At 39.0% G+C, this 26078-nt stretch overlaps 1 protein-coding gene across 3 annotated transcripts in view; it reads right to left on the bottom strand.

The window, feature by feature from the left end:
• Positions 1–24475, bottom strand: part of LOC116256336 (putative leucine-rich repeat receptor-like protein kinase At2g19210) — a 76305-nt gene extending 51830 nt beyond the window's left edge. Inside the window, exons 1-13 of one of the 3 annotated variants that reach the window (XM_031632680.2) lie at positions 24368–24475; positions 23390–23924; positions 22106–22563; positions 21888–22026; positions 21734–21790; positions 21594–21665; positions 20989–21069; positions 20718–20902; positions 20423–20634; positions 20219–20345; positions 20002–20070; positions 19729–19918; positions 18772–19340 (exon numbers count right to left, since the gene is read on the bottom strand). In XM_031632680.2, the coding sequence (XP_031488540.1) occupies positions 18926–19340; positions 19729–19918; positions 20002–20070; positions 20219–20345; positions 20423–20634; positions 20718–20902; positions 20989–21069; positions 21594–21665; positions 21734–21790; positions 21888–22026; positions 22106–22563; positions 23390–23924; positions 24368–24440 (2613 nt within the window). In that variant the 5' untranslated portion in view covers positions 24441–24475 and the 3' untranslated portion in view covers positions 18772–18925. Of the gene's footprint in view, positions 1–18771; positions 19341–19728; positions 19919–20001; positions 20071–20218; positions 20346–20422; positions 20635–20717; positions 20903–20988; positions 21070–21593; positions 21666–21733; positions 21806–21887; positions 22027–22105; positions 22564–23389; positions 23925–24367 lie in introns of those variants that run through there. The other 2 variants (XM_031632679.2, XM_050078157.1) reach the window with 2 other exon arrangements.
• Between the last annotated feature and the right edge of the window lie 1603 nt (positions 24476–26078).

The raw sequence follows: 26078 nt of genomic DNA on the forward strand, positions 1-26078 counted from the left end.
AATTTGAATTTTGCACTTGGATAAAACATCATAGTCCTTTAGAAAAATTTGGGGTGATTAGATCCCCCTTTAACGGAAGTCCGTCCAACGACTTCCCCTTTCCCTATTGGCTTGGTTTCACAGAACCGGGAAGAATACCTGACTGCAGGGCTGAAAAAAAAACCGGACGACATCAACCAGAAACGAATGCCCGACGGCATTCACCCAACGTTGATCCCAAAACGTCCAAACCATTAAGCCCTAGTTTCTGCCCTATTCCTTTTGCGTGAAAACAGTATGCAAAAGAGAAACGCACAGCGGAAACATGGAGTCGGCCCATAACCCATTGTTGGAGCTTTGCGAGGAATCTAGATAGCGGACAAACAAAAATACAGAAATCGAACAAACATTCATGGATCCATGTGTTTCATATAGGGCGGAAGAAGAACCTGTAGAGGCGACCGCCGATTTAATGTCGGCGGCTGTGGGAAGAACGGCTACAGTCCCCATAGAGTCGTTCCCCAGCGGCATTGGCGGTGGCGGCAATGGGTTTCTCTCCTCAGCCATAGCAGCCCAGTGATGGGGACAGGCAATTCACGTATGGCTAAGGAGACCGATTACCCAGACGGTAAAAGCTGAATGTGTCTCACACCATCACAAGACACGAGTATTTATACTTAGGGTCCGAAACGGATATGGACCCGTATCGACGCAGGAATATCCAGATGAGGAAATCCCAACACAATGCTCTTAACATCTCCCCTCATAATTTTGGCGGTAACCCATTGGAGGATATGGACTCGTTGTGATTCTAGTGTTAATATGGCATGGTGGCCTGTGATGAGCTCGAGAAGGACCACCCCAAAGCTATATACATCACTTCTCTCGGTCAGTTTGTTGGTGTTGTAATAACTGAAAAGAAAAATGAAGATGATGAATGAGAACCTCATGAGAGAGAGAGAGAGATTCAAATTTGATCAGTACCACTTCTGCCGTGTTTTGCAGCACAGTTGGCATAATTTACAGTTTTACACAACAAATGGAACTCTGATGAAGATAAATTCAACAACTTAAACATCTTCGAGTACCAATAACAACAAGTTCTTCATAGAATGTTGGAAACAACCATGTTGTTAACTAGAGAATGCAGCCGGAAAGTGATTTTGTTGCGGAAAAAGATTAAAAAACAAAAATAGTTTGCATACACAGGGTCCACATATCCAGGTGTTCCAGCGACCATAGTTGTCATATGGGTAATGTCGTCTGTTTCACAGATCTTCGATAGTCCAAAATATGCAATTTTGGCTTCTGAATTTTCATAGAGAAGGATATTGCTTGTCTTCACATCCCTGTGTATTATTGGCGGCCGGCATCCAGAATGCAGGTATTCCAGCCCTGCGTACCGAATGATAATTAATATATGAAAACGCGTGATGTTCATGAATGGGAAATTGAAACCACTTTAAACTAAGTTCAACCTGTGGCAGAGCTTAGAGCAATTTTCAATCTTTGTTTCCAGCTAACCACCACTGAGCTCTTGGAATCCTCTGCGCAAAAGGATACATGTATTCGAGATTAGAAGTCAGCTCATTTCTTTTTCCGACTCTTGCAACACAGCCAAGGGACCTGCCTTGCTATTGCCTTGAAAAAGAAGTGCTCTAATCTGAACTGAGTAAATGATGATCATCCAACAATGGTGCCTGATAATAGCTCCCTCAAGTTTCCTCCAGACATATATTCATAAAGCAGTACCATATTCTCTACTTCCTCACAGAATCCATAGAAAGAGACCAAGTACTTGTGGTGAACTTTTGTTAACAATTTAATCTGCAACCATTGAAACAAAATTGGCTGAGCACACACCAAATTCGTTTGCATCAAACATTGTATTCTGGAAACAAACCTCCACTGCAAATTCTTTGCTCCTTTCCACAGTTGTTCTGGTGAATGTTTTGACTGCCACTTCACTGCCATCAATTAGTTTTCCATAAAATACATATGCAGATCCGCCTTTACCGATCATCCTTTCGAAGTTATTGGTAATCCTCACAACGTCATTGTAGGTGAATAGATAGCTACTTTCTAATGCCATTTGTGTGTCTGTCTTTGAGTAATCTGGCACGGAAAAAGATGGCTAATAGTCATATATATATATATATATATATATATATAAACTCATACTGCTGCTCAAGGTTAAACCTTGGTTTGGTCTCTTATTCTTCTTTATCCTGAGAATCATAACTATAATGATTCCAAGAACGAGCATGAATATCGTAGGAGCACAAATGGAGAGCACTAGCAAAACAACATTGTGTTTCTCCTTGCAGGTTCCATCCAGACAAATTTGGGTATTATTGTCAAGCCTGTGGACAAAGAAACTCATTGTTTAGGCAAAGGATCGATGATTAGGTAGCTATTCATTGCGAGTATGAATTTCAACCATACCTTACTGACATTGATCGATCATCCATCCTCTGTTTCAGGGTACTTGGAATTGGGCCAGAAAAGCGATTACCCCCGATAAATCTCTGAAAGCCAGTTTCGTGTAACAATTCCATCAAACAAATTACATAAAAGAAGAAGATCAGCATCTATTCCATGCATTAAAAAATTGTAGATATTTTCTATGTGCCAACGAAAATTATTATTGCGAATGGGATATTATAAACTTTGTAGCTCTTCATTCCTCCTCCACTATGCATTCATAATGTATAGATGCCCACCAAAGAGACATCAGCTCCTAGTTTTGTTTGTTTGAGTTTGTTCCTATACCATCCCTGACCATGAAGTTCTAGTGTGGAATAACTTCTGGAAATGAGAAGTACAAAGTTATGCTTTGGAGTTCTGCATCTAGCTGTATCTTGGAAGCACAAAGTTCTGCTTTGGAGATCTGCATCTAGTAGTTCCAAAATGGTTAAGTTGAATCTTAATGAAAAATAGTCCAAAGGCAAGCCTATTGATCCAGTATTTGATTTTCCGAGAATATTACTTTTGATCACGTTGGAGAAAATTGACAACCATACTTACAGCGTTGTTAAACTTGTCATTCTTCCTAGGAAATCTGGTATAGATCCTTCCATGTTATTTCCTGATAAGTTCCTGCACCGGGAGAGTAGGAAGAAAAGGTTATCTGCTTAACAGAGTCAGTTGGCCCTATATTAGAAGGCAGAGCATACTCACAATGAGTGAATTGATGCAAATTGATAAAAATAGTTGCATATGGAGCCATTTAAACCACTATACGAGAGATCCCTGCATGGTAATCAAACTAATTACGATAGTTGACAGTAACATATTAATGTTCACAAGAAGCAAGAAATCAATGTCGCGCACAAGGAAATGATTCTTGGTGATGAGGGATTTTCATAGCCGCAGGCCAATCCATCCCAAGGGTAGTTCAGGGGGAGGCATGGATCAGATATCCAATTTTTCTTCAGGCTGTAGAAGTCTCTAACTCCCGTGATTGCATCAACTGCAATAGAAATATTTTAAAACCATAAGTAGCTGTCACCAACAAGCTTGTTGTGTATACCGAAACCAGAAAAGATACTATAGAATATAATTTCCACAAACCCACCATCCTGTTGATTGGTCGAAGAGCCAGTGACCTCACGGGCTTCGTAGATCTCAATTGCGTTTATGATTGGACCAAGAGTAGAAGTCTGCGTAACATTTATTGAGAACGAATAGCATACCACCGTATCAGGTGAAGTGCTGTATGCGGTGTTTGAAACGAGATACCTAGCAACTAAAGTATCTAACCAAGTTTCTCCATTCTTGGTGATCGAGAGATTTCTTGTTTGGTTTCCTTTGTACTCTATCAGTTCCGCAAAATGCAAGAAAATGTAAATGCTAGCACTTGTGGTCCAGCTGATTGTAATGGGAGCAGAAGATGTCACAGCTGTCTGCATGATGGCAGTGGGCAATCCAAATCTCTTGTCATAAACTTCCTTCACTTGCAGATCAGTGCTAATCGGAGTCCCATATGCATTGTAGTCTGGTGTCCATATGCGATCATACGGATCAGCAGGAAACCTGTGTTGCCAGTTGATTTCTAATTTTAAGCAAAGAAAGGGATAATTAATTCTATAGCATTATTGACAACAAACGCAGAGAGAGGAGTCACCTTTTAGAAAAGGGCAAGAATGCACGTCTCAAATCCCAAAAAAAAAATATTAAAAGAATAGGAAAGCGGAGATATGTAAAAGTGAGCATCAAAAAGGAATGAAGATGCAAGTAAATTACTATTTCTATCATGTTGGTGCATTATTCTTTCTACAAGAACCTTTCTGGCCCGTACAAACTACTTATTTACATATTGGTGTCCTATAAGCTATATCCATTTGCTTATTTATATAACATTGGTGTCCATCAGCCATTGGCTTTTGGAGGGTCTGTCATTTGTTCAGTTATGCCCCTGGTTTTCTACAAGGTCATTTGTAATCTTTGGGCGATGCATTCATCTCTAAGTTAAATATATAAATTCATTGGTACCTTCACACTTTTAAATTGCAGGTCATAGATTGAATCATACACAAAGTTTCGTACGTTTTCATATGACTCTTAAATGAAGTTTTAAAAATACCTAAATTAGGCTATAGTGCTTGTTTTGAAATGTAAGAAGTGGGAAATAAACAGATGTACGCCAATATTTCTCTAGATACGTTTCCGTATGCAACCTGGTTCCTTCTCATGGAAAGATTCACCCGCATTAATAAGCTATAATGCACGGTGTGGGCAAGCAAGGTCTAAGCAACAATAGTTGAACCCCGGCCAAACGTAAGGCTGTAGAAAACTGAATGAAGTCCAAAAAGAAACCGAGGATCTCGACATCATTACTTTACCTTGATTCTTTGGTCGATCCAAAGTCGATTCTCTTGAAGGTCACAAGTGATGACCCATTTTCAGGTGAGTATATGCCATTGTATGGCCGAAGTTCCAAACCTGATATAAATGGCATGCTGTTGTTTGTCTTCAGCAAACATACTGACAGGGAAGTGGAGGTTGCAATCTTGATGATCTCAGTTCGTAAAACATGGGTTGCATTATCCAACTAAATCATGTTCCAGAGATCCAGCCCCATGTAGAGGTTGAAATTTGGAATGGAGCTCAACCCGTCGTAGTTCCCATACATGAAGGAAGGTCGGACTATATATCTCCAGCCCAAAGTTAAGGGGCCCAAACTGTAGCAGTTCCTTGTGTATTGAGGGAAGCTTCTTACTCTATGGTAGATCTAAGCAATACTGCTAGTCAGGTAGTCTGAAGAGATCTGCTTGGCAACTCCACTGGAAATGTATGAACCGTCTGAGGTGTAAAACAGACCAATATCGCTTTTGTAGCTTGTGCCATCTGAGGCGCCATAGTCCAGACTTATGAAACCTGAACAGAAGAAAGCAGGAAGTTTGGTGAATCAGAATAATGAGGTACTTGTTTCAATTTCGTTCAAGACTCCACTGCAAATTCTTGCATTCTCATGGAATTATGCTTCCTACGTATTGGAAAAATACGAGTTACAAATTACTGACATCGGGAGAGAAAATGAATCTGTACATGGAGTCAGAACTCAAAAGCCCCGTAAGTTGTTTGGGGCCTTCCGTTTCTGTTGGTTTAAAAGCAATACTGAAATAAGGAATTGTCCAGGTTGAGGAGATTGGCAAAAAGTTAGTGCATGCAGAAGTTAATGTTTACATGTATATTGAAATCAAGCACCTTATACGTGCTTCTTGTTCTCCGTCGGGATAGAAACCAAGTTACCTAACACCTTGTTCTGTAAAGGGGATGCTCTATAAAAAGCTTCTGTTAAGGGTGGGGAGTGCGCTTACCTTCTTGTGCTCCTCCTACTCGAAGATAGAAGGCAGCACAAAGTAGCAGAAAGACGCAGTCCCATGTACTCATTACGTGTTGGTACAGAGTATGCAGCGGAAACTTCAGCGATCCTTCAGCTACGACTCAGCAGTTGCAGCACCTATGACAAAATAAAAGAGAAAATGAAGAAGCAAGAGAGAAATCGATTTGGGGGTTTGCTTCTGAGAAGCACAGGTTGATTACACAACCATCATCCAGTGGATGAATAGAAGCTGGGTTTTATAGACCGCCTCTCAGGATTTCCCCAGTCTCAGCTACGGTTATGGCATGGAGAGTTTTGGTAAGAATGTAAACGAAAACATTAAATTTGTAAACTTATTTTCCATTTTAATTTCGTAACTGCAGAATCTTCTTTGCAGTTACAAAGGAAGGATAGGGCTCAGGGCCACTATCCAACATCTCCCACTTGGCCATGAGACCGCTAGTTTGCTTCCACTACATGTGGGTTTTCTTTTCCTAAGTTACGAGGTTTTCCTTAATTGGTTTGTCCATCGTAACTTGAATTTAGCTCAAGGTTTGTAGCGAGGTTTTCCATTCAAGGTTCTTCCATTGCAACCTTTCAAATATATCTCAGCCCCATATGAGCTACATGCTTGGTAAACAAGTCTTCTGATATTCTCTTGGTCAGGGGATCTGCTATCATGTCATTGGTAGGCATGTATTCAACCGAGATTTCATCTTTCTCAATCATTTCATGGACATAATGGTATTTCACCATTATATGTTTAATCTTTGAGCTCATAGCTCCATTTTTCATAAGTGATATTGCTGCCTGATTATCACAATATAGTTGAACTGGTTCATGATCAAGATCTAATTTCAAGTCTTTCAAGAACCGATTTATCCAGACAGCAAATGTGGTGGCAACATTACATGCTACATATTCTGCTTCTTGTGTGTGTTGAGCAACACATCCTTGTTTCTTACAGGACCAGGCTATTGATCCACCTCCAAAGAGAAATACATATCCAGATGTGGATTTACTGTCATCTTTACAACCAGCAAAATCTGCATCGGTATAGCCAACTACAGTAAGCTCATTCGCTTTATAAGACAATTTCAGTCCTTTAGTTCCTTTTATATACCGAAAAATTCTTTTAACCGCTTGTGAGGCCAACCAGGATTACTTTGGTAACGACTCACAAGACCAACAGGAAAGCTTATGTCTAGTCTTGTACAAAGCATTAGATACATTAAACTACCAACTGTGCATAAAGAACATGCAATTTTTGTTGTTCTTCTCCAGGACAATCGCTCCTACTTAGATTTGCTCCTTTAGCTATCGGAGTTCCAATTAGTTTGCAATCTTGCATTCGAAATTTCTTTAAGATATAATCAATATATCGTTCTTGGCTCAAACTCAGAATTTTCGAGTCTCTATCTCGAGTGATCTTTATTCCTAATATGTAGGAAGCTTCACCCATGTCCTTCATTTCGAAGTTCTTATTCAACCAAGTCTTTGTTTTTGATATCATATTGTTATCGTTTCCAGTCAACAGAATATCATCGACATATAAAGATAGGATACAGAAGAGACTCCCACTTTTCCAAACATATACACATTGGTCTAGTTGATTTGCTATGTATCCAAGCTTTGTAATTGCTTTATGAAAAACAAAATACCACTGTCTTGGAGACTGCTTCAATCCGTACAATGATTTATGTAGCTTGTACACTTTGTCTTCATTTTCTCTGACGATATATCCCTGCGGTTGTGTCATATATATAGTTTCCTTTAGTTCACTGTTCAAGAACGCAGTTTTCACATCCATCTGATGAACATCCAGGTCATAGAAGGCTGCAATAGCCAAAATTATTCTGATTGATGCAAACTTTGCTACCGGAGAAAAAGTTTCTATGTAATGAATTCCTTCCTTTTGGGAAAAACCTTTCGCCACCAGCCTTGCTTTAAACTTTTCAACTGTTCCGTCAGCTTTATATTTTTTCTTTAGCACCCATTTGCACCCAATGGGTCTTCTATCCTTAGGAAGATCTACTAATTCCCAAACTTTATTCTTTTCTATGGGTTCGATTTCCTCATCTATAGCGTTCACCCAATCTGATGATTCATGCGAATTTATCGCATCGTCATATGTCAGATTGTCAGACATTTCGTTAATATCTGCTAAGCAACGTAGCTCATCTGCAAGATATACATAATAATCACTCAAATATTAAGGTGGAGCTCTAGGTCTTTTACGACCTAACAAAGTCTGAGTTGATAAGGTATTTGGATCAGTTGGTTCATTGCCTAATTGTTCCCCAGTCGGTTCGTTACCAGACTGTACAACAGACATTTCATGCTCAGTTGGTTCATTACCAAACTGATCTCCAGTCGGTTCATTACCAAAATGTATCCCAGAAATTTCATGCTCAGTTGGTTCATTACCAAAATGATCCCCAGTCGGTTCATTACCAGACTGTACTACAGGCAATTCATGCTCAGTTGGTTCATTGCCAAACTGATCCACAGTCGGTTCATTACCAGACTGTTTTCCAGTCGGTTCATTGCCAGACTGATCCCCAGTCGGTTCATTGCCAGACTGATCATCTGAATAAATCAGATCCTCCAATAGATCTTTATGATCTTCCACTGTTTTATTGTCTTTGTTATTGAGGTTTTCAAGAAACTCTACATCTCTACTTTCTATGAGCCCCATAGTAGAGTGGTATAATCTGTAGCCTTTGGATCATTTTAGATATTCAATAAACACACTTCTTACTGATCTGCTATTCAGTTTATCCATTTTTGGATTTAAAACTTTTACATGTGCTACAGATCTCCATCTCTTGAGCTGTCTTAAGTTTGGTTTCACACCAGTCCATCTCTCATAAGGAGTGGTTGGGACTGCCTTGCAGGGCACTCGATTTATAGTATACATGGCTGTTAACACAGCTTCTCCCCTAAAAACTTTGGGTAATTGTGTACCTGCCAACATGGATCTCACCATGTTCAAGAGGGTTCTGTTGCACCTCTCAGCAACACCATTCTGTTGCGGTGTCCTAGGCATTGTTATTTGCCTATTAATTACAAGGTCTTTGCAGTGTTCGAGGAATTCATTTGATGTATATTCACCTCCTCGATCAGACCTTATAACCTTGATATTTTTCCCAAGTTGTCTCTCGACTTCAGATTTATATTCCTTGAATTTTTCGAGTGCTTCTGACTTATATTTAATAAGATAAATATAACCAAATCTTGAGAAGTCGTCAATAAAGGTTATGAAGTATAACTTGCCACCATGTGTTTCGACTCTAAAAGGTCCACAAATATCGGTATGAATTATTTCCAATAAATCAGTGGCCCGAATTACTTCAGATGGAAATGGTTTTCTTGCCATCTTTCCATATAGACACGCTTCACATTTCGTGAAATCATTTACATTTATGTCAGGTATAATACCTTGTTGTGCTAGAGTCTTCATCTTAGTGATGCTTACATGGCCTAATCTTTCATGCCATAGATTTGTACTCACATTCATTGCACAATCAATATAAGTAGAACTGGAAGATTTATTTATTTCATTGAGTTTAAACATACCATGTTCCTTAACATATTTTTCATCGAACATGGTCCTCCCATGTTTTTCCAATGTAACTTTTTCTGGAACAAAACGAACTTCAAAACCTTTTCCAGTCAAAGCCGGGATTGACACTAAGTTCCTCCGCATGGAGGGAACATACAAGACTTCAGTAAGAATGATGCTTGTACCACCAACATTCAGTCGATATGTCCCAACTCCTATTACATCACAGTATCAATTGTTACCAATATAAACTTTTTGCATTCCTGGACTCAGGTTTTCCATACGAATCATGCCTTCTTTTGTCTTTGCAATGTGACGAGTAGCCTCCGAATCAACCCACCAACTAGTTAGATCTCCATCTGCAAGCAAGCACTCTGACACAACACAAATGACTTCTTCATTGTAGTCCTCATGATCTTTTCCTTTGTTTTTGTTTTTCTGACTCTTGTTGTCCTTCTTGTTTGAGAATTTTGTCCTGCAGTTCTTTTTGGTGTGTCTAGGCTTCCCACATCTGTAGCATTTCACTACAGTTCCTTGAGTTCTTGGAGTTCCTGCAAAATTGCCTTTGAACTTGCCATCGCTTTTCTTTTTAAAATCTTTAGACCTTATAGGCACAAGATTTGTTGACTTTTCTTGAACATTCATAAGTTCTGCATCATTTTTCTTGATCAAAAGTTCTTGCTGAATAGCTAATTGTATGGGAAGTTTCTCTAGAGTTAAAGTGTCAAACTGAAGACTCAACGCTGTGACAGCCATATCCCGAGAAGGTGGTAGACTATTTAGAATGGTGCATATTTGCATGTTATCAGATATTACATTTCCCACTACTGCTAGGTCCTTAGCCATGACCAACATTTTGTTAACATGGTCAACAAGTCTATCTGATTCCTTCATTTTATACGAGGTATACTGTTCTAGCAACAATTGAACATGCATAGTAGTAGTAGTGTTGAATTTGGATGAAATACTATCTAACATATCTTTTGCTGTTGGACAGTCTTCAAACACTTTGATCAGATCATCTTCCATGAATGTTAACATGATGGTTTTGGCCACCAAGTCATCATTCTCAAAAGCCTCATATTCCTTCTTTTCCTCATCAGTAGGTTTGTCTCCTAAAGTAGGAAATGGCTTACTGATCACATAAATCAGTCTTTCTAGAGTTAAGGCCAACATGATCCTACGTTTCCATGCATGAAAATTATTTCCACTGAGTTTTTCAGTCTTAGCTAGTTCAAAGGCTCCCACTCTTGAAGTCATTTCTAAATTAATTTATAATGGCAAGCAAAATACAATAATCAAGAAGCAATATCATGTCAGAAAATTCCTAATAGTAGCACTCTAAAATAATTTGAATATAGAAGGATAACAAATATCACAATATTATTGGATCCAAAAGGCAAATATGATAATATATAATTGAATCAATGTAAACAGGATATGATATTTTTAACCAATATCCAAACTATATGTCATGATTCAAACTGAATACCAATATGGATCTTAATCAGATCTAAAGCAAGAATCCAACTAATTATTTAGATTCAGACCTTACCAATGTGGATCCACACATAACGATATCACCACTCGAGATAATATGTATTTAAACAAATAAAGATGATCCAAATTCAAATCCAATTAGAATATGTTCAACATACATGGATCCAAACCTCAACGACGTTCAACCATACAATAGATATGGGTGCGCAATATGTAGAAGTTCAAAAAATAGATAATAGTCAAATCCAAAACTAAACCGTTATAGGTATCCACATCATAACTAACACGGATCTGAATATAGTTACACCCGCAATATAGTCAGTATTGATTTAAATAAGAACCAGCTTTACTTTAAATAATATAAACATTCGACAAAAAACATTCAAGTCATAACAGAATTTTGGTTAGTAAATGAGAGATTGACATTCTTTATCAAATTCATTTCATTTTTGTTCATTTTTCTTTATATCAACACATCCAGATCCAATACAATATCAATTCTTTCAAGTCAAGGCCGTAGGACATTCTAAGATGTCTGTTTTGCAATTAATAAGTTGGAGTGGTATCTATATGTAATTGTACGTAAAAACTTTATTTTCCATCGAAATTGCAAAACAATTTTTCCGAACCCTCTTTCAAAAAATTATAAGAACTTTGAGGGTACCACTACGAAATTTCGTATGAAATTCCAGGTTTTTGCTCAAATTAATTTTTGCAAGCCTCTTTTTGAAAAATGTTTCAACAACAAATGTTGCGGCTTTAATTTTTGAGAAATGTGACATAATTTTTAAAAATAACGTATAAGTGGTGGAGTGTTTTTGTAATTTAAAAAAGTTGCTATAAATACCCCTCTGAACCGCATTGCCTCATTTTTTGGATTCATTCTCTCTTCTCTCGAGAACTTATCTTTCCGCTTTTGGAGAAAACCCTTTAGGGTTTCATCTGATCTTCCTCTCTCCTCTCCGCCGCCCTACAACCAGCTCGTCTCTACCTAGTGCGCGAGGAACCTTGCTACCGGCGAGGGAGACTCCAAAGATTCTCATTGGTCTGTCCTCCTTCTCGCAGAAACAACACGAGCAGCGGCTCAAACTCTCAACGAGGTGCGAGAAGCTCTGGGGAGGAAGAGAAAGTAATAGCCTCAAGAAGATCGAAAAGGTGAGACGATGGTGGAACCGAACCCTCGCTTTCTTCTGGAAGATGAGGAGGAGGTTCGAGCCACGGACCTCATTGTTTACGTCCTATGACATAAGAAGGATCAAGCTTGGTGATGGTCCCTCGACCATCAGGGTGTGCCCCGCCCCGATTTATGGCTCGGTCGACGCGTTTCCTCGCTGGAGAAGCCTACCGGCACGTAGGGGAAGAGCAGCAGAAGATGGGGAATTCAATGTCCCGTATCTCAGCCTGAAGGAGTTCAACATAGACCCTTGCCGATTCTCTACCCCCACAGCCCACCGCCCCTATAGACTTGGTCTCTTAACATATTACGAAGAGAGATTGGACCCCCGTTCCCTCCCATCTTTAAAAATCCTTTACGGAGGAAGATTTTGACCGAGGCAAGAGACAAGCGAGTGCCCACGCTTGCTCGTCTGCTAGCCCCAAACAAAAAGGACAGACTGCTGAACTAAAGGTGCTCTCAGATCAAAAACAAAAAAGGAACGACGAGGGAGATGGCCAACAACTGAAGCAACTATCCAATACTTTCTGCTATGGTTTTGGGTACTCCATGTCCGTGCATGTCTGCTGAAACAAGTGCAGCCGTGGGTTTCCGGTTGTTCCAGAATGTCCGGTTTACAGAAGAAGAAGTCGAAACAATTTATTAGAGGCTTCAAATCGTAGATTACAACACGAAGGTAATCCTGTCTCTCTGTCTTAGTGCGTGTGTCCTTTCAGATTTTTATTGTTCTCACTGTTTTCCTTTCGGAGACTGACGTCAGGATCGTTGACAGAGGTCCAGAGATCAATTCAATTTTATGTTTCTCTCCACCTCAGAGGTACAAAACACAGAGTGCAGCATTACATATCAAATCCAAGAAAAAAAAGAGGAATGCTTTTCTATTCCGTCTAGCATGCTTCAATGCAAACTGTCTACATGTTTCATGTAAATAGTCTAGACATGCTTGAACAGCATGATAATGTTAGAACAGAGTAGGCTCTGTTTTCGGTTTCTGAAACACAAAGAGGGGGAAAAAATGCATGATACAGAAACTTCTCCCTCTTGGTCTCTCACCAAAAACACTGTTGGAGCACGTGATTCATATGCGAGAGAGTTTCAAAACTAATTAAGATTAGCATACTTTGCTTCAAATCAATATAGCCTAGCATGCTCATGCAGTTAATATGATCTTCACAGGCACCACAAACGCAGTTAATATGATCTTCACAGGCACCACAAAGATCAAGATCAAACCTCTTAACTTACTTGAATTCGATAAAACCTGGCTCTGATACCAATGTTGGTATAGAGTATGCAGCGGAAACTTCAGCTATCCTTCAGCTAGGACTCAGCAGTAGCAGCACTTGTGACAAAATAGAAGAGAAAATGAAGAAGCAAGAGAGAAATCGATTTGGGTGTTTGCTTCTGAGAGGCACAGGTTGATTACACAACCATCATCCGGTAGATGAATAGAAGCTGGGTTTTATAGACCGCCTCTTAGGATTTCACCAGTCCCAGCTATGGTTATGGCATGGAGAGTTATGGTAAGAATGTAAACGGAAACATTAAATTTGTAAACTTATTTCTCATTTTAATTTCGTAACTGCAGAATCTTTTTTACAGTTACAAAGGAAGATAGGGCTCAGGGCCACTATCAAACATTACGGTCCTGTGGCCTCCCTTTTGACAGGATGGATGGAAAGAAAGGATTTAGCAATGAGGAAAAGAAAGGAAAGACATTAGCTCCTTTCTACCATGAGATATTAAACATGTCTCTGCTCCTCCCAACACCAATATATCAGAGGCACACACTGGTGGAATGTGTATCCATAGCAAGTCAACGTGGTCATTAACTGTCAGATTTGCGTGACAGGCAATATAATTAAGCTAGCGTTTTCCATGTTGCCAACTAAGTCTTCCAGTTTCAGATAACTGAGAACAGGTTTTGCTATTTAAATATGAGTAGGTGACTCGATTCTGATGTTTAACAAAGGCACGAAGAAGAAGGAATGAGTTCATCCAGCATCAGATGCCGAAGTAAACGTGCCAGGTACATACGTCATAAACGCTCACTGCTTGTGATTGCTTGTGATTTATGGCCAACATGGTTGGCTTATTCAGCATGGGCTTGTCACGGGCTAAATCACTACATTATTGAAAGGCTGGTACTTGCATCTGATCAGACATTTGCATAATTTAAAGGCATTGACTTTTTCTTTTTAATGGTAGTAAGAGAAGTCATTCAGATATGATTACTTGTCAACGAAGTCTCGTAGCCCGAGCTAGTGAGGGGAAACAAAAAAAGGAAAAAAAAAAACGCTCTCAACTTGCATAATGCATGCAGTCTTAGTGATTCTACTGAAGAAGGAACCATAACCAAGGCAACCATTGTTAGAGTGTGGAGCGTGATTCTACATTTGATAACCAAAGCAACCAAAACAACCTTAATCTTTGTCTTGCTTTGCTGGTTTTGCCCTAATCTCATGTTTATGAGAGTGCTGTTTTTGTTTGTACTATGTAATTTTCTCGTGATAGTGAAAACTGTTTCCTGTGGCAGCCATGGGTGTAGGAGAATGCTAACCACGTAAAATTTGTGTGTGTGTGTGTGTGTTTTTCTTTGTTTTCTTTTGATTCGATTCTCTTAGTGTGTTGAGAGAGTGTCTGAGAGACGAGTTACTAACAACCATTTATGGTACAATTTTTGGATACTGGGCTTCTATCCGAAACACACTTCAACACACGATCCAGATCAAGGGGACATCAGGAAACAGCAGGAAAAGGCACCAGTATGGAAATCCCATCTATAACGTTTGAATCTTTCAAACCAAATTTTTGACTTTTTTATACAATGTAAAAATTATGGCATAACAAGTTTTATAGTGAACTTCAAGTGAATAGGTGGATTAATTTTACTGTCCCATCAGGTGAACAGGTGGATCAAACCAGAAGCATTCTGCATAACATGCCCCAAGCTCGTGCCTTTTGAGCTATGTTCCCCTGGGCTACGTGATCTCTACGGGTCGTTGGGAAAGAAAAACGAGAAACGCTTGGTATGCATTTTCGCTTACTAGTCGCTTGGCATAGGTTGGGATTACGAATAAACTGCCTTCAATTGGTGGAGCCTCTTGCAGCAGTACCACAAGCTTCAACACGTTGATTTTTTCTATTATCTTGTGCGACCAAAACATCTGCAACGAAAGATCCGGATATCTATCTGGAGACTTTTAGTTTTCAATTATATAAAAAACTGAGAACTTATTGTAAATATGCAAACATCTCTTTTAGATTCAAAAAAAGCCGAACAAAACTAGTCTCACCTCCCATTCTCCCTTTCCCATCCAATTCTCTCTAACGTTGGGATTCTGGGCTGCATTGATGATTGGGTGGACGGTGGCTACCTTCAACTCGTCAGAACACTTCTACCTTTTGCCATTCAACAAAATAGCATCTACAAAAATCAAAACAAAAACATGTCATTTTGACGTCTTCCACCCCAGCCAGCTATGGGACGGTTCTTGAGTTAACTTCACTATTATTCTCCTCGCTTAAGTGGAGCCAGAAATTTAAACACAATAAATATTAAAATGAAAAAAAAAATATTTACATAATGATCATACAGTGTTTTTTTTTTTTTTCTTAACCATACAGACTTCACAATCGACAGGAGTTGGCATTTGCATCTTACCGGATGATCCAAGTTTAACTAAAAAAACAAAAAAGTAACACTATTACACATCAGTTTATTATGTCTAGGACCACTTGTGGGCTTGCGTAGGCATGCAGTTGCCTACCCAATCCAATAAATTGTATTTATTTATATATTGGTTGTTTACAGCTATTTGCTTTATCAATACATTGGTGTTCCTCATTTACTTTAATGCCCCTCAAACATTTCATTATTTATTTTAAGGGTCTATTTTTTCAACTAGTGAGGCAAGCCAAAAGCTACTACACGCACCATTTTTGTGGGCGTATTGGCAAACAAGCATTTATTTATTAAATCTACCAAAAACACAGCATATTCAATGTCACCAAAAAATCTAATTTGGAAATAATGACTTACGTCTGATTGTTACCAACCACATATTGTCTAACATTCAAATCAAATTATCTCTTGATGGGTTCCTCGAAGAAACCCGATTTGTGCTTCCAATTGACCAAGAGGTCTTCATGAAATTGCCATATATGTAATCGAGCACAATTTTGTGAAGAATATAGCAAGCCAAACTCATAAGGAGTTCTTTAGTCGAAAGGAAATGAAACCAATGGAAAATAATGCAAAGCTGGTTACATGTACATCCTGGGGCATGCACATGAATTTGCAATAACCAAAATACCCTTTGTAAAGCGAAGAAGAAAGGTTTTTTAAAGGACAAACAGCAGATTTGTATAAAAGTAAAAAAGACTAAAAAATACGCATTATCCAAAATTTTTAAAATACCTCAAACCCCTCACGTGTATATTTTGCACGCAACTCGATATAAAAAGAATATGCACCTCAACATTTATTTCTTCCAATGGTGTGACAAGTGAACATGTATACCCAGTTGTCGCTCTACCATTTGCAAAGAAGGAATTGCAGCAGTTGGCAAGTTTGATTGCCAAAGAGTTTTAAAAATTTCAAATCCAACTAATCACCACAAAAGCATTTAAAGAAAAGAAAGAACAGTTGTTTCATAGTTGCCCAAAGAAAGAGTAAAGCTGCGAGGCTTGAACAATTAATATCATTATACAAAAAACAAAATAAAAAAAAATGAAAACATCCTAAAAATGCCAGTGCACAATCTTAACATAATCTAAAAATTTATGGCTTAGGGTATTTTCAAATTCCTGAATTCAATGAAGAAGAAATGCTGGATTCCACTGGTGTGGATCTCCCCAATCATGGCCGAATCCAAGATCCAAGACCTCAACAAAAACTATCCTCGACGTCGAGCATCTAACTTTATAATTTTAAAACCAAGTCATTGAAACGCAACATGAAACAGACAAGGACTTCAAGTTGCACATATATATAGTAAAAAAGATCAATGAGTAGGGAAAACTAAACTATAATTCAAACAGCGAGCTCTTTTCCCATTTTCGATTAGAACCATATGAAATAAAGATGTTTCTTCTAAACATGAGCATGCTTATATTGCTTCCTCAAAGTATCAACATTATTTTTCTATTCAGTGGGTTTATAAGATCAAATAATATAGAAAACACATTCAAAACATTTGAATCTTTCAAACCGAGCTTTTAACTTTTTATAAGATGTAGAAGCTATGGGCATAACACATTTTCTACTGACTGCGATGGGTCGTTGAGGAGAGAAAAAAAAAATGCAGACATGCCCTAACTCTCCCGTTTGAGGTATGAGCCGCATAACATGTCCCAGCCCACCTGCTTGAACTATGCTTCTCCAGGCATCTATCACAAATCTTGTATTTTCAAAATTTATGCAACAGAAGATCTGGATATTGCAGGCAGTGGTAGTAGGAGGTCCATATGGATCTTGTATGTGGGTCTTGGCTAGTCATATCCCCAATTGAATTGGGATATATGTGCTCTCATGGATAACTAGATTTACAGATTCATAGTAGAATCGGTAGTGGTGAAAGTGGTTTGTGGTCCTTCGAAATGGAGGAGGCAATGCGGTAGGCGGTTGAGAGATCGTCTGCAGAAAGGTTTGGGGAACTAGAGGGTGGGATTCTCACTGGCCGGAGATTAGAGTTGTCCCCAACAATCCTGATTTTAGGACAATTTCGCTCATTGGTGTCAATTTAAGATTGAATATTTGTAGAGAATGGGATTGTTTTCCAGACTCTCTGTAATGGAGGCGTCAATTTTGTGTCCCTTTTTTGTAATCTTCTTCCTTTTTCTTGTTTCTAATTTGTTGATGATTCTTCCATTCTTTTGTTAATATGATTTTTTGGGAGGATACTACTCCCAGCAGATTTGCATCGGAAAATATCTGGATATTTATCAAGAATTTTTTTTTGTTTTGTTTTGAATTATCTGAAAAAATGAGAACTTATTATAGAATATCATGCAAAGGTTTAGAGGATGTCCGTCTCTTTGGCATTAAGAAAGCCAAAGATATTAAAACCGTCAAAATTGGGTTGAAACACATTATCCGGATTAAGGACTTGTAATCGTCAAAATAACGGCCTCTCGGCTAAAATTTTCTACCATCCCCACCATACACAACCATTCCTAGGAGCATCCATTTCTTAAATATAACAAGAATGAAAAAAATACAAAATCTCATTCAAGGTTTGAACGATTCACAAATTAGGGCTCAATATTTGACTTTCAATAGACCACCGGTCGTCCTTTCATTAAAATTTTGTCGACTTATCACATTAGCACGAGTTTCACGCAAGTTATGTGGACAATGGTGGCTGGAGGCAGCTAGATCATTTTGGAGAAAAGTTGGTGGTGATTTATTAAAGTTCAAATGTTCGGTGGCAATTTCTGGGTTGCTCAAATCACAACCAGAGACTTGTAATGCTTTTAGTCACCAAAAGTTTAATTTTAAACGAATGACATGTAAATCTTTAATTGGAATACCTAAAAAACCTTTGCTTCTTAAAAAAATATATTATCATTATCATTCTTTTGAGTTACTTAATTTTCTCTAAATGAGTAGAAATGGTACAAGAACAACGATATATGTTCCAGCCACCTAACACGGAAACTGGCCTCCGTGGGCTCTACTCGATACCATTTTGACAATTGAAAGGGGGTCGGTGGTTCATGAGATTAACTTTCAGTTCAATTGTCTGCATGAAATTATTCAACTTTGACAAGCACAACCACAAAAGTCAGGAATCTCATAGTATAGTGCCTATACAGATCGGACCACATTGCCTTTGGTACTATAGAATCTGAAGATGGTAAGTTGAAGTCCTCCTCCTCACCTTGCTGATGGGTATACAGATGAATCAATGCCCGACTGAGAATGGCCTTCAAAAGAGAGGGAGCCAGAAACTCCTTCTCTTACTGAACCTCGATCTTCAATCTCGATGGCCACCTTCAATCCATTCACAACTTCAGTCATGGTAGGCCTTCTAATTGCTTTCTCTTCGCCGCATGACAGAGCTATCTCTACAACTTTCCACATAGAGTTAACATTGTATCGGCCTTGGAGCCTAGGGTCAGCAATGCTCGCAACATCCCCACTCATAATTTTGGGGGTAACCCATTGTAGGATGTGGACTCGCTGTGATTTTAGCGTTACTATGGCACGGTGGCCTGTGATGAGCTCGAGAAGGACCACCCCAAAGCTATATACATCACTTTTCTCGGTCAGTTTGTTGGTGTTGTAATACCTGAAAAGAAAAATGAAGATGATGAATGAGAATCCTCAAGAGAGAGAGAGAGAGAGAGAGAGAGAGAGGGAGAGAGGGATTCCAATTTGATCAGTTCCATTTCTGCCATGTTTTGCAGCACAGTTGGCATAATTTACAGCAATAAATTGAACTCTCATGACGATAAACTCAACAACTGCAACGATTTTCCACTACCAATAACCACAAATTTTCTATACAAGGTGTAATTCATTTTTCTGAACCATCAGATGCACAACTCATGCATAATTAGTTGCAGAATGTGTCGAAACAACCATGTTGATAACTAGTGGCAGATGCAACTATGTTATTAATTAGAGAATGCAACCAGAAAGAGATTTTCTTGTGCAAAAAAAGAATGTTCGCATACTCAGGGTCCATATATCCAGCGGTTCCAGCTACTGCAGTTGTCATATGGGTAATGTCGTCTGTTGCACAGATCTTCGACAGTCCAAAATCTGCAATTTTGGCTTCTAAATTTTTATTGAGAAGGATATTGCTCGTCTTCACATCCCTGTGTATGATTGGTGGTCGGCATCCTGAATGCAGGTATTCCAGCCCTGCGTACCGAATAGCAATTAATATATGAGAACGTGTGATGCTCATGAAAGGAAACTTGAAACGACTTTAAACTGAGTTCAACCTGTGGCAGAGCTTAGACCAATTTCCAATCTTTGTTTCCAGCTAACCACCACTGAGCTCCTGGAATCCTCTGCGGAAAAGAATACAAGTATTCGAGATTAGAAGTCAGCTCTTTTCTTTTTCCTGCTGTTGCAACATAGTCGAGGGACCTGCCTTGCTATTGAAAAAGAAATGCTCTAACCTGAACAGAGTAAATGATAATCATCCAACAATGGTACCTGATAATAGCTCCATCAAGTCTCCTCCAGACATATATTCATAAACGAGTACCATATTCTCTCCTTCCTCACAGAATCCGTAGAAAGAGACTAAGTACTTGTGGTGAACTTTTGTTAGTAACTTAATCTGCAAGCATAGAAACAAAGTTGGCTGAGCACCCACGAAATTTGTTTGCATCAAATATTTGAATTCTAGAAGCAAACCTCTGCTGCAAATTCTTTGCTCCTTTGCACACTTGTTCTGGTCAATGACTTGACTGCCACTTCACGGCCATCAATTAGTTTTCCATAAAACACATCCGCAGATCCTCCTTTACCGATCCTCCTTTCGAAGTTATTGGTAATCGTCACTATGTCACCGTAGGTGAATATACAGCTACTTTCTAATGCCGATAGTGTGTGTGTGTTTGCGTTATCTGGCATAGGAAAAGATGATGAATAGTCGTATAGAATATATATATATATATATATCCCCAAAGATGAAGTCAGAAACTCATACTGCCTCTCAAGGTGGAACCTTGGTTCTGCCTCATATTCTTCTTTCTCCTAAGAATCATAATTAGAACGATTCCAAGAACGAATAGGAATATCGTGGGAGCACAGACGGAGAGCACTAGCAAAAGAACATTGTGTTGTTTCTTCTTGCAGGTTCCATCCAAGGAAAGTTGGGTATTATTGTCAAACCTGTGAGCAAAGAAACCCATTTTTTAAGTAAAGGATCGGTGATTAAATAGCTATTCATTATTTACGAGCATGAATTTAAGTCTGACCTTACTGAAAGTGATCCATCATCCATCCTCTGTCTGAGGGTACTTGGAATTGGGCAAGAAAAGTCATTACCCGATAAATCCCTGAAACCCCATTTTCGTGTAACAATTCCATCAAGCAAAATTACATTAAAGAAGAAATCAGCATCTATTCCATGCATTCAAAAAAAATAATTTCAGAAATTTTATATGTGCTAAGGAGAATTATTCTTTTCAATGGGAGATTATAAACTTTTGTAGTTCTTCATTCTTCCTCCACGATGCATTAATAGAGTATAGAAGCCCACTAAAGAAAGATTAACTGCTAGTTTGTCCATTTCAGTCTGTTCCTACACTTGTTTCTTGAGAACTTTATGACCTCTGGCATGCCTGACCATGAAGTTCTAGTGTGAAATAACTACCAGAAATGAGAAGTACAGAGTTATGGTCAAAGATCTGCATCTAGCAAGTTATATCTTGGAAGTCAGACATGATGGAATCTTTGTTTCAAAATGAGGAAGTTGAAGTTCTAATGATAAGGCAATCCAGAGGCAAGACTTGATCCAGGATTTGATTTTCCTAGAATATTACTTTTGATGACGTTAGAGAAAATTACAACCCATACTTACAGCGTTGTTAAACTTGTCATTTTTCCAAGGAAATCAGGTATTGATCCTTCCAAGTTATTTCCTGATAAGTTCCTGCACTGAGAAATTAGGTAAAATTTTTTGCTTAACAGAGTCATTTGTTGAAGGAAGAGCATACTCACAATGAGTGAATTGATGCCAATTGATAAAAGTAATTCGTTATGGAGCCATTCAAGCCACTGTACGAGAGATCCCTGCATGGTAATCAAACTAATGACGATAATTGACAGTAACAAAATTAATGTTCATAAGAAGCAAGAAATCGATGTCACGCACAAGGAAATGATTCTTGGTGATGAGGGATTTCCATAGCTGCAGTCCAATCCATCCCAAGGGTACCTCTGGGGGAGGCATGGATCGGAGATCCAGTTTTTCTTCAGTCCGTAGTTGTCTCTAACTCCCGTGATTGCGTCAACTGTAATAGAAAACCACCAGTGGTGGTCACCAACAAAAACCAGAAAAGATCCTCTAGAATATAATTTCCACAGACCCACCATCCTGTTGATTGGTCGAAAAGCCAGTGACGTCACGGGCTTCGTAGATCTCAATTGCGTTTACGATTGGACCAAGAGTAGAAGTCTTTGCAACACCTATTGAGAATGAATAGTCTCCCAGTGTATCAGGTGAAGTGCTGTATACGGTGAGTGGAACGAGATAGTCAAGAGAGAAAGGATCAGTCCAACTTTGTCCATTCTCGGCGATTGTGAGATTTCTTGTTTGGTTTCCTTTGTACTGAATCAGTTCCGCAAAATGCATGAAAATATAAATGTCAGCACTTGTGGTCCAGCTGATTGTAATGGGAGTAGAAGAGGTCACAGCTGTCTGCATGATGGCAGTGGGCAATCCAAATCTCTTGTCATAAACTTCCTTCACTTGCAGATCAGTGCTAATCGGAGTCCCATATGCATTGTAGTCTGGCGTCCATATGCGATCATACGGATCAGCAGGAAACCTGTGGTGCCAGTTGATTTCTTATTTTAAGCAAAGAAAGGGATAATTAATTCTATAGCATTATTGACAACAAACGCAGAGAGAGGAGTCACCTTTTAGAAAAGGGCAAGAATGCACGTCTCAAATCCCAAAAAAAAAAAAATTAAAAGAATAGGAAAGCGGAGATATGTAAAAGTGAGCATCAAAACCGAATGAAGATGCAAGTAAATTACTATTTCTATCATGTTGGTGCATTATTCTTTTTCTACAAGAACCTTTCTGCCGGCACCTGGCCGGCCCGTACAAACTACTTATTTACATATTGGTGTCCTATAGATTATATCCATTTGCTTATTTATATAACATTGGTGTCCATCAGCCATTGGCTTTTGGAGGGTCTGTCATTTGTTCAGTTATGCCCCTGGTTTTCTACAAGGTCATTTGTAATCTTTGGGCGATGCATTCATCTCTAAGTTAAATATATAAATTCATTGGTACCTTCACACTTTTAAATTGCAGGACATAGATTGAATCCTACACAAAGTTTCGTTCGTTTTCATATGACTCTTAAATGAAGTTTTAAAAATACTTAAATTAGGCTATAGTGCTTGTTTTGAAATGTAAGAAGTGGGAAATAAACAGATGTACGCCAATATTTCTCTAGGTACGTTTCCGTATAAAACCCGGTTCCTTCTCAAGGAAAGATTCACCCGCTTTAATAAGCTATAATGCACGCTGTGGGCAAGTAAGGTCTAAGCAACAATAGTTGAACCCCGGCCAAACGTGCGGCTGTAGAAAACTGAATGAAGTCCAAAAAGAAACAGAGGATCGCGACATCATTACTTTACCTTGATTCTTTGGTCGATCCAAAGTCGATTCTCTTAAAGGTCACAAGTGATGACCCATTTTCAGGTGAGTATATGCCATTGTATGGGCGAAGTTCCAAACCTGATATAGACGGCATGCTGTTGTTTGTCTTCAGCAAACATACTGATAGGGAAGTGGAGGTTGCAATCTTGATGATCTCAGTTCGTAAAACATGGGTTGCATTATCCAACTGAATCATGTTCCAGAGATCCAGCCCCATGTAGAGGTCGAAATTTGGAACGGAGCTCAACCCGTCGTAGTTCCCATACATGAAGGAAGCTCGGACTATGTATCTCCAGCCCAAAGTTAAGGGGCCCAAAGTGTAGCAGTTCCTTGTGTACTGAGGGAAGCTTCTTACTCTATGGTAGATCTGAGCAATACTGCTAGTCAGGTAGTCTGAAGAGATCTGCTTGGCAACTCCACTGGAAATGTATGAATCGTCTGAGGTGTAAGACAGACCAATATCGCTTTTGTAGCTTGTGCCATCTGAGGCGCCACAGTCCAGACTTATGAAACCTGTACAGAAGAAAGCAGGAAGTTTGGTGAACCGGAATAATGAGGTACTTGTTTCAATTTCGTTCAAGCCTCCACTGCGAATTCTTGCATTCTCATGGAATTATGCTTCCTACGTATTGGAAAAATAAGAGTTACAAATTACTGACATCGGGAGAGGAAATGAATCTGTACATGGAGTCAGAACTCAGAAGCCCCGTAAGTTGTTTGGGGCCTTCCGTTTCTGTTGGTTTAAAAGCAATACTGAAATAAGGGATTGTCCAGGTTGAGGAGATTGGCAAAAAATTAATGCATGCAGAAGGTAAAGTTTACATGTATATTGAAATCAAGCACCATATATGTGCTTCTTGTTCTCCGTGGGGATAGAAACCAAGTTACCTAACACCCTGTTCTGTAAAGGGGCTGCTGTATAAAAACCTTCTGTTAAGGGTGGGGAGTGCGCTTACCTTCTTGTGCTCCTCCTACTCGAAGATAGAGGGTTGCACAAAGTAGCAGATAGACGCAGTCCCATGTACTCATTACGGTCCAGCAGTGTGGCCTCCCTTTTGACAGGATTTAGCAATGGAAAGGAAAGACATTAGCTCCTTTCTACCATGAGATATTAAACATGTCTCTGCTCCTCCCAACACCAATATATCAGAGGCACACACTGGTGGAATGTGTATCCACAGCAAGTCAACGTGGTCATTAACTGTCAGATTTGCGTGACAGGCAATATAATTAAGCTAGCGTTTTCCAAGTTGCAAACTAAGTCAAGTTTCAGATAACTGAGAACAGGTTTTGCTATTTAAATATGAGTAGGTGACTCGATTCTGATGTGTGACAGAGGCACGAAGAAGGAGGAATGAGTTCATCCAGCATCAGATACTGAAGTAAACGTGCCAGATACATACGTCATAAACGCTCACTGCTTGTGATTTATGGCCGCCATGGTTGGCTTCTTCAGCATGGGCTTGTCACGGGCTAAATCACTACATTATTGAAAGGCTGGTACTAGCATCTGGTCAGACATTTGCATAATTTAAAGGCATAGACTTTTTTTTTTAATGGTAGTTAGAGAAGTCATTCAGATATGACAGGTTATTCACAATTACTTGTCAACGAAGTCTCTCAGCCCTAGCTGGTGAGGAGAACAAAAAAGAAAAACAAAAAAAAAAGGTTCCCGGCTTCAACTTGCATAATGCATGCAGTCTTGTGCGAGAAACATTTTGATGCAATTAATCTCCTTAAGGAGCCATAACCAAGGCAACCATTGTTGTGGAGCATGACTCCACACTTGAAACCAAAGCAAGCAAAACAACCCTAATTTATGTTTTTTTTTCGCTTTGCGGGTTTTGCCCTAAACTCATCTTTATGAGGGCGTTGTTTTTGTTCGTACTCTGTAATTCTTTCGTGATAGTGGAAACTGCTTCGCGTGGTGGCCTTAGATGTACGAGAACGTCGCTTCCAAACCATGTAAAAATTTTGTGTGTTCTTTCTTTCTGTCTTCTTTTGATTTGATTCTCTTACTGTGTTAAGAGAGTGTGAGAGAACCAAGTTCCTACAAGCATTTATGGTACAATGTTTGGATACTGGACTTTGATCCGAAACACAAGTCAACACACGATCCAGATCAAGGGGACATCAGGAAATAGCAGGAAATCCCATCTATGACGTTTGGATCTTTCAAACTAAATTTTTGACTTTTTATAAAATGTAAAAATTTGGGTGGACAGAGGCTACCTTCAACTCGTCGGAACACTTCTACCTTTCGTTATTCAAGAAAATAGCATCTACAAAAATCAAAACAAAAACATGTCATTTTCACGTCTCCCACCCCAACCAGCTATGCGAGGATTCTTGAGTTACCTTCACTATTAATCTCTTCGCTTAAGTGGAGCCATAAATTTAAACACAATAAATATTAAAATGAAAAAAAAAATTACATAATGATCATACGTTGTTTTATTTTTTCCTTAACCATACAGACTTCACAATCGACAGAAGTTGACATTTGCATCTTACCGGATGATCCAAGTTTAACTAAAAAAACAGAAAAGTAGCACTATCGGTTTATTATGTCTAAAACCACTTGTGGGCTTGCGTAGGCATGCAGTTGCCTACCAATCCCACAAATTGTATTTATTTATATATTGGTTGCTTACAGCTATTTGCTTT

The sequence above is a fragment of the Nymphaea colorata genome, chromosome 6 (genome assembly GCF_008831285.2).
Source record: "Nymphaea colorata isolate Beijing-Zhang1983 chromosome 6, ASM883128v2, whole genome shotgun sequence".
Classification (NCBI taxonomy): domain Eukaryota; kingdom Viridiplantae; phylum Streptophyta; class Magnoliopsida; order Nymphaeales; family Nymphaeaceae; genus Nymphaea; species Nymphaea colorata.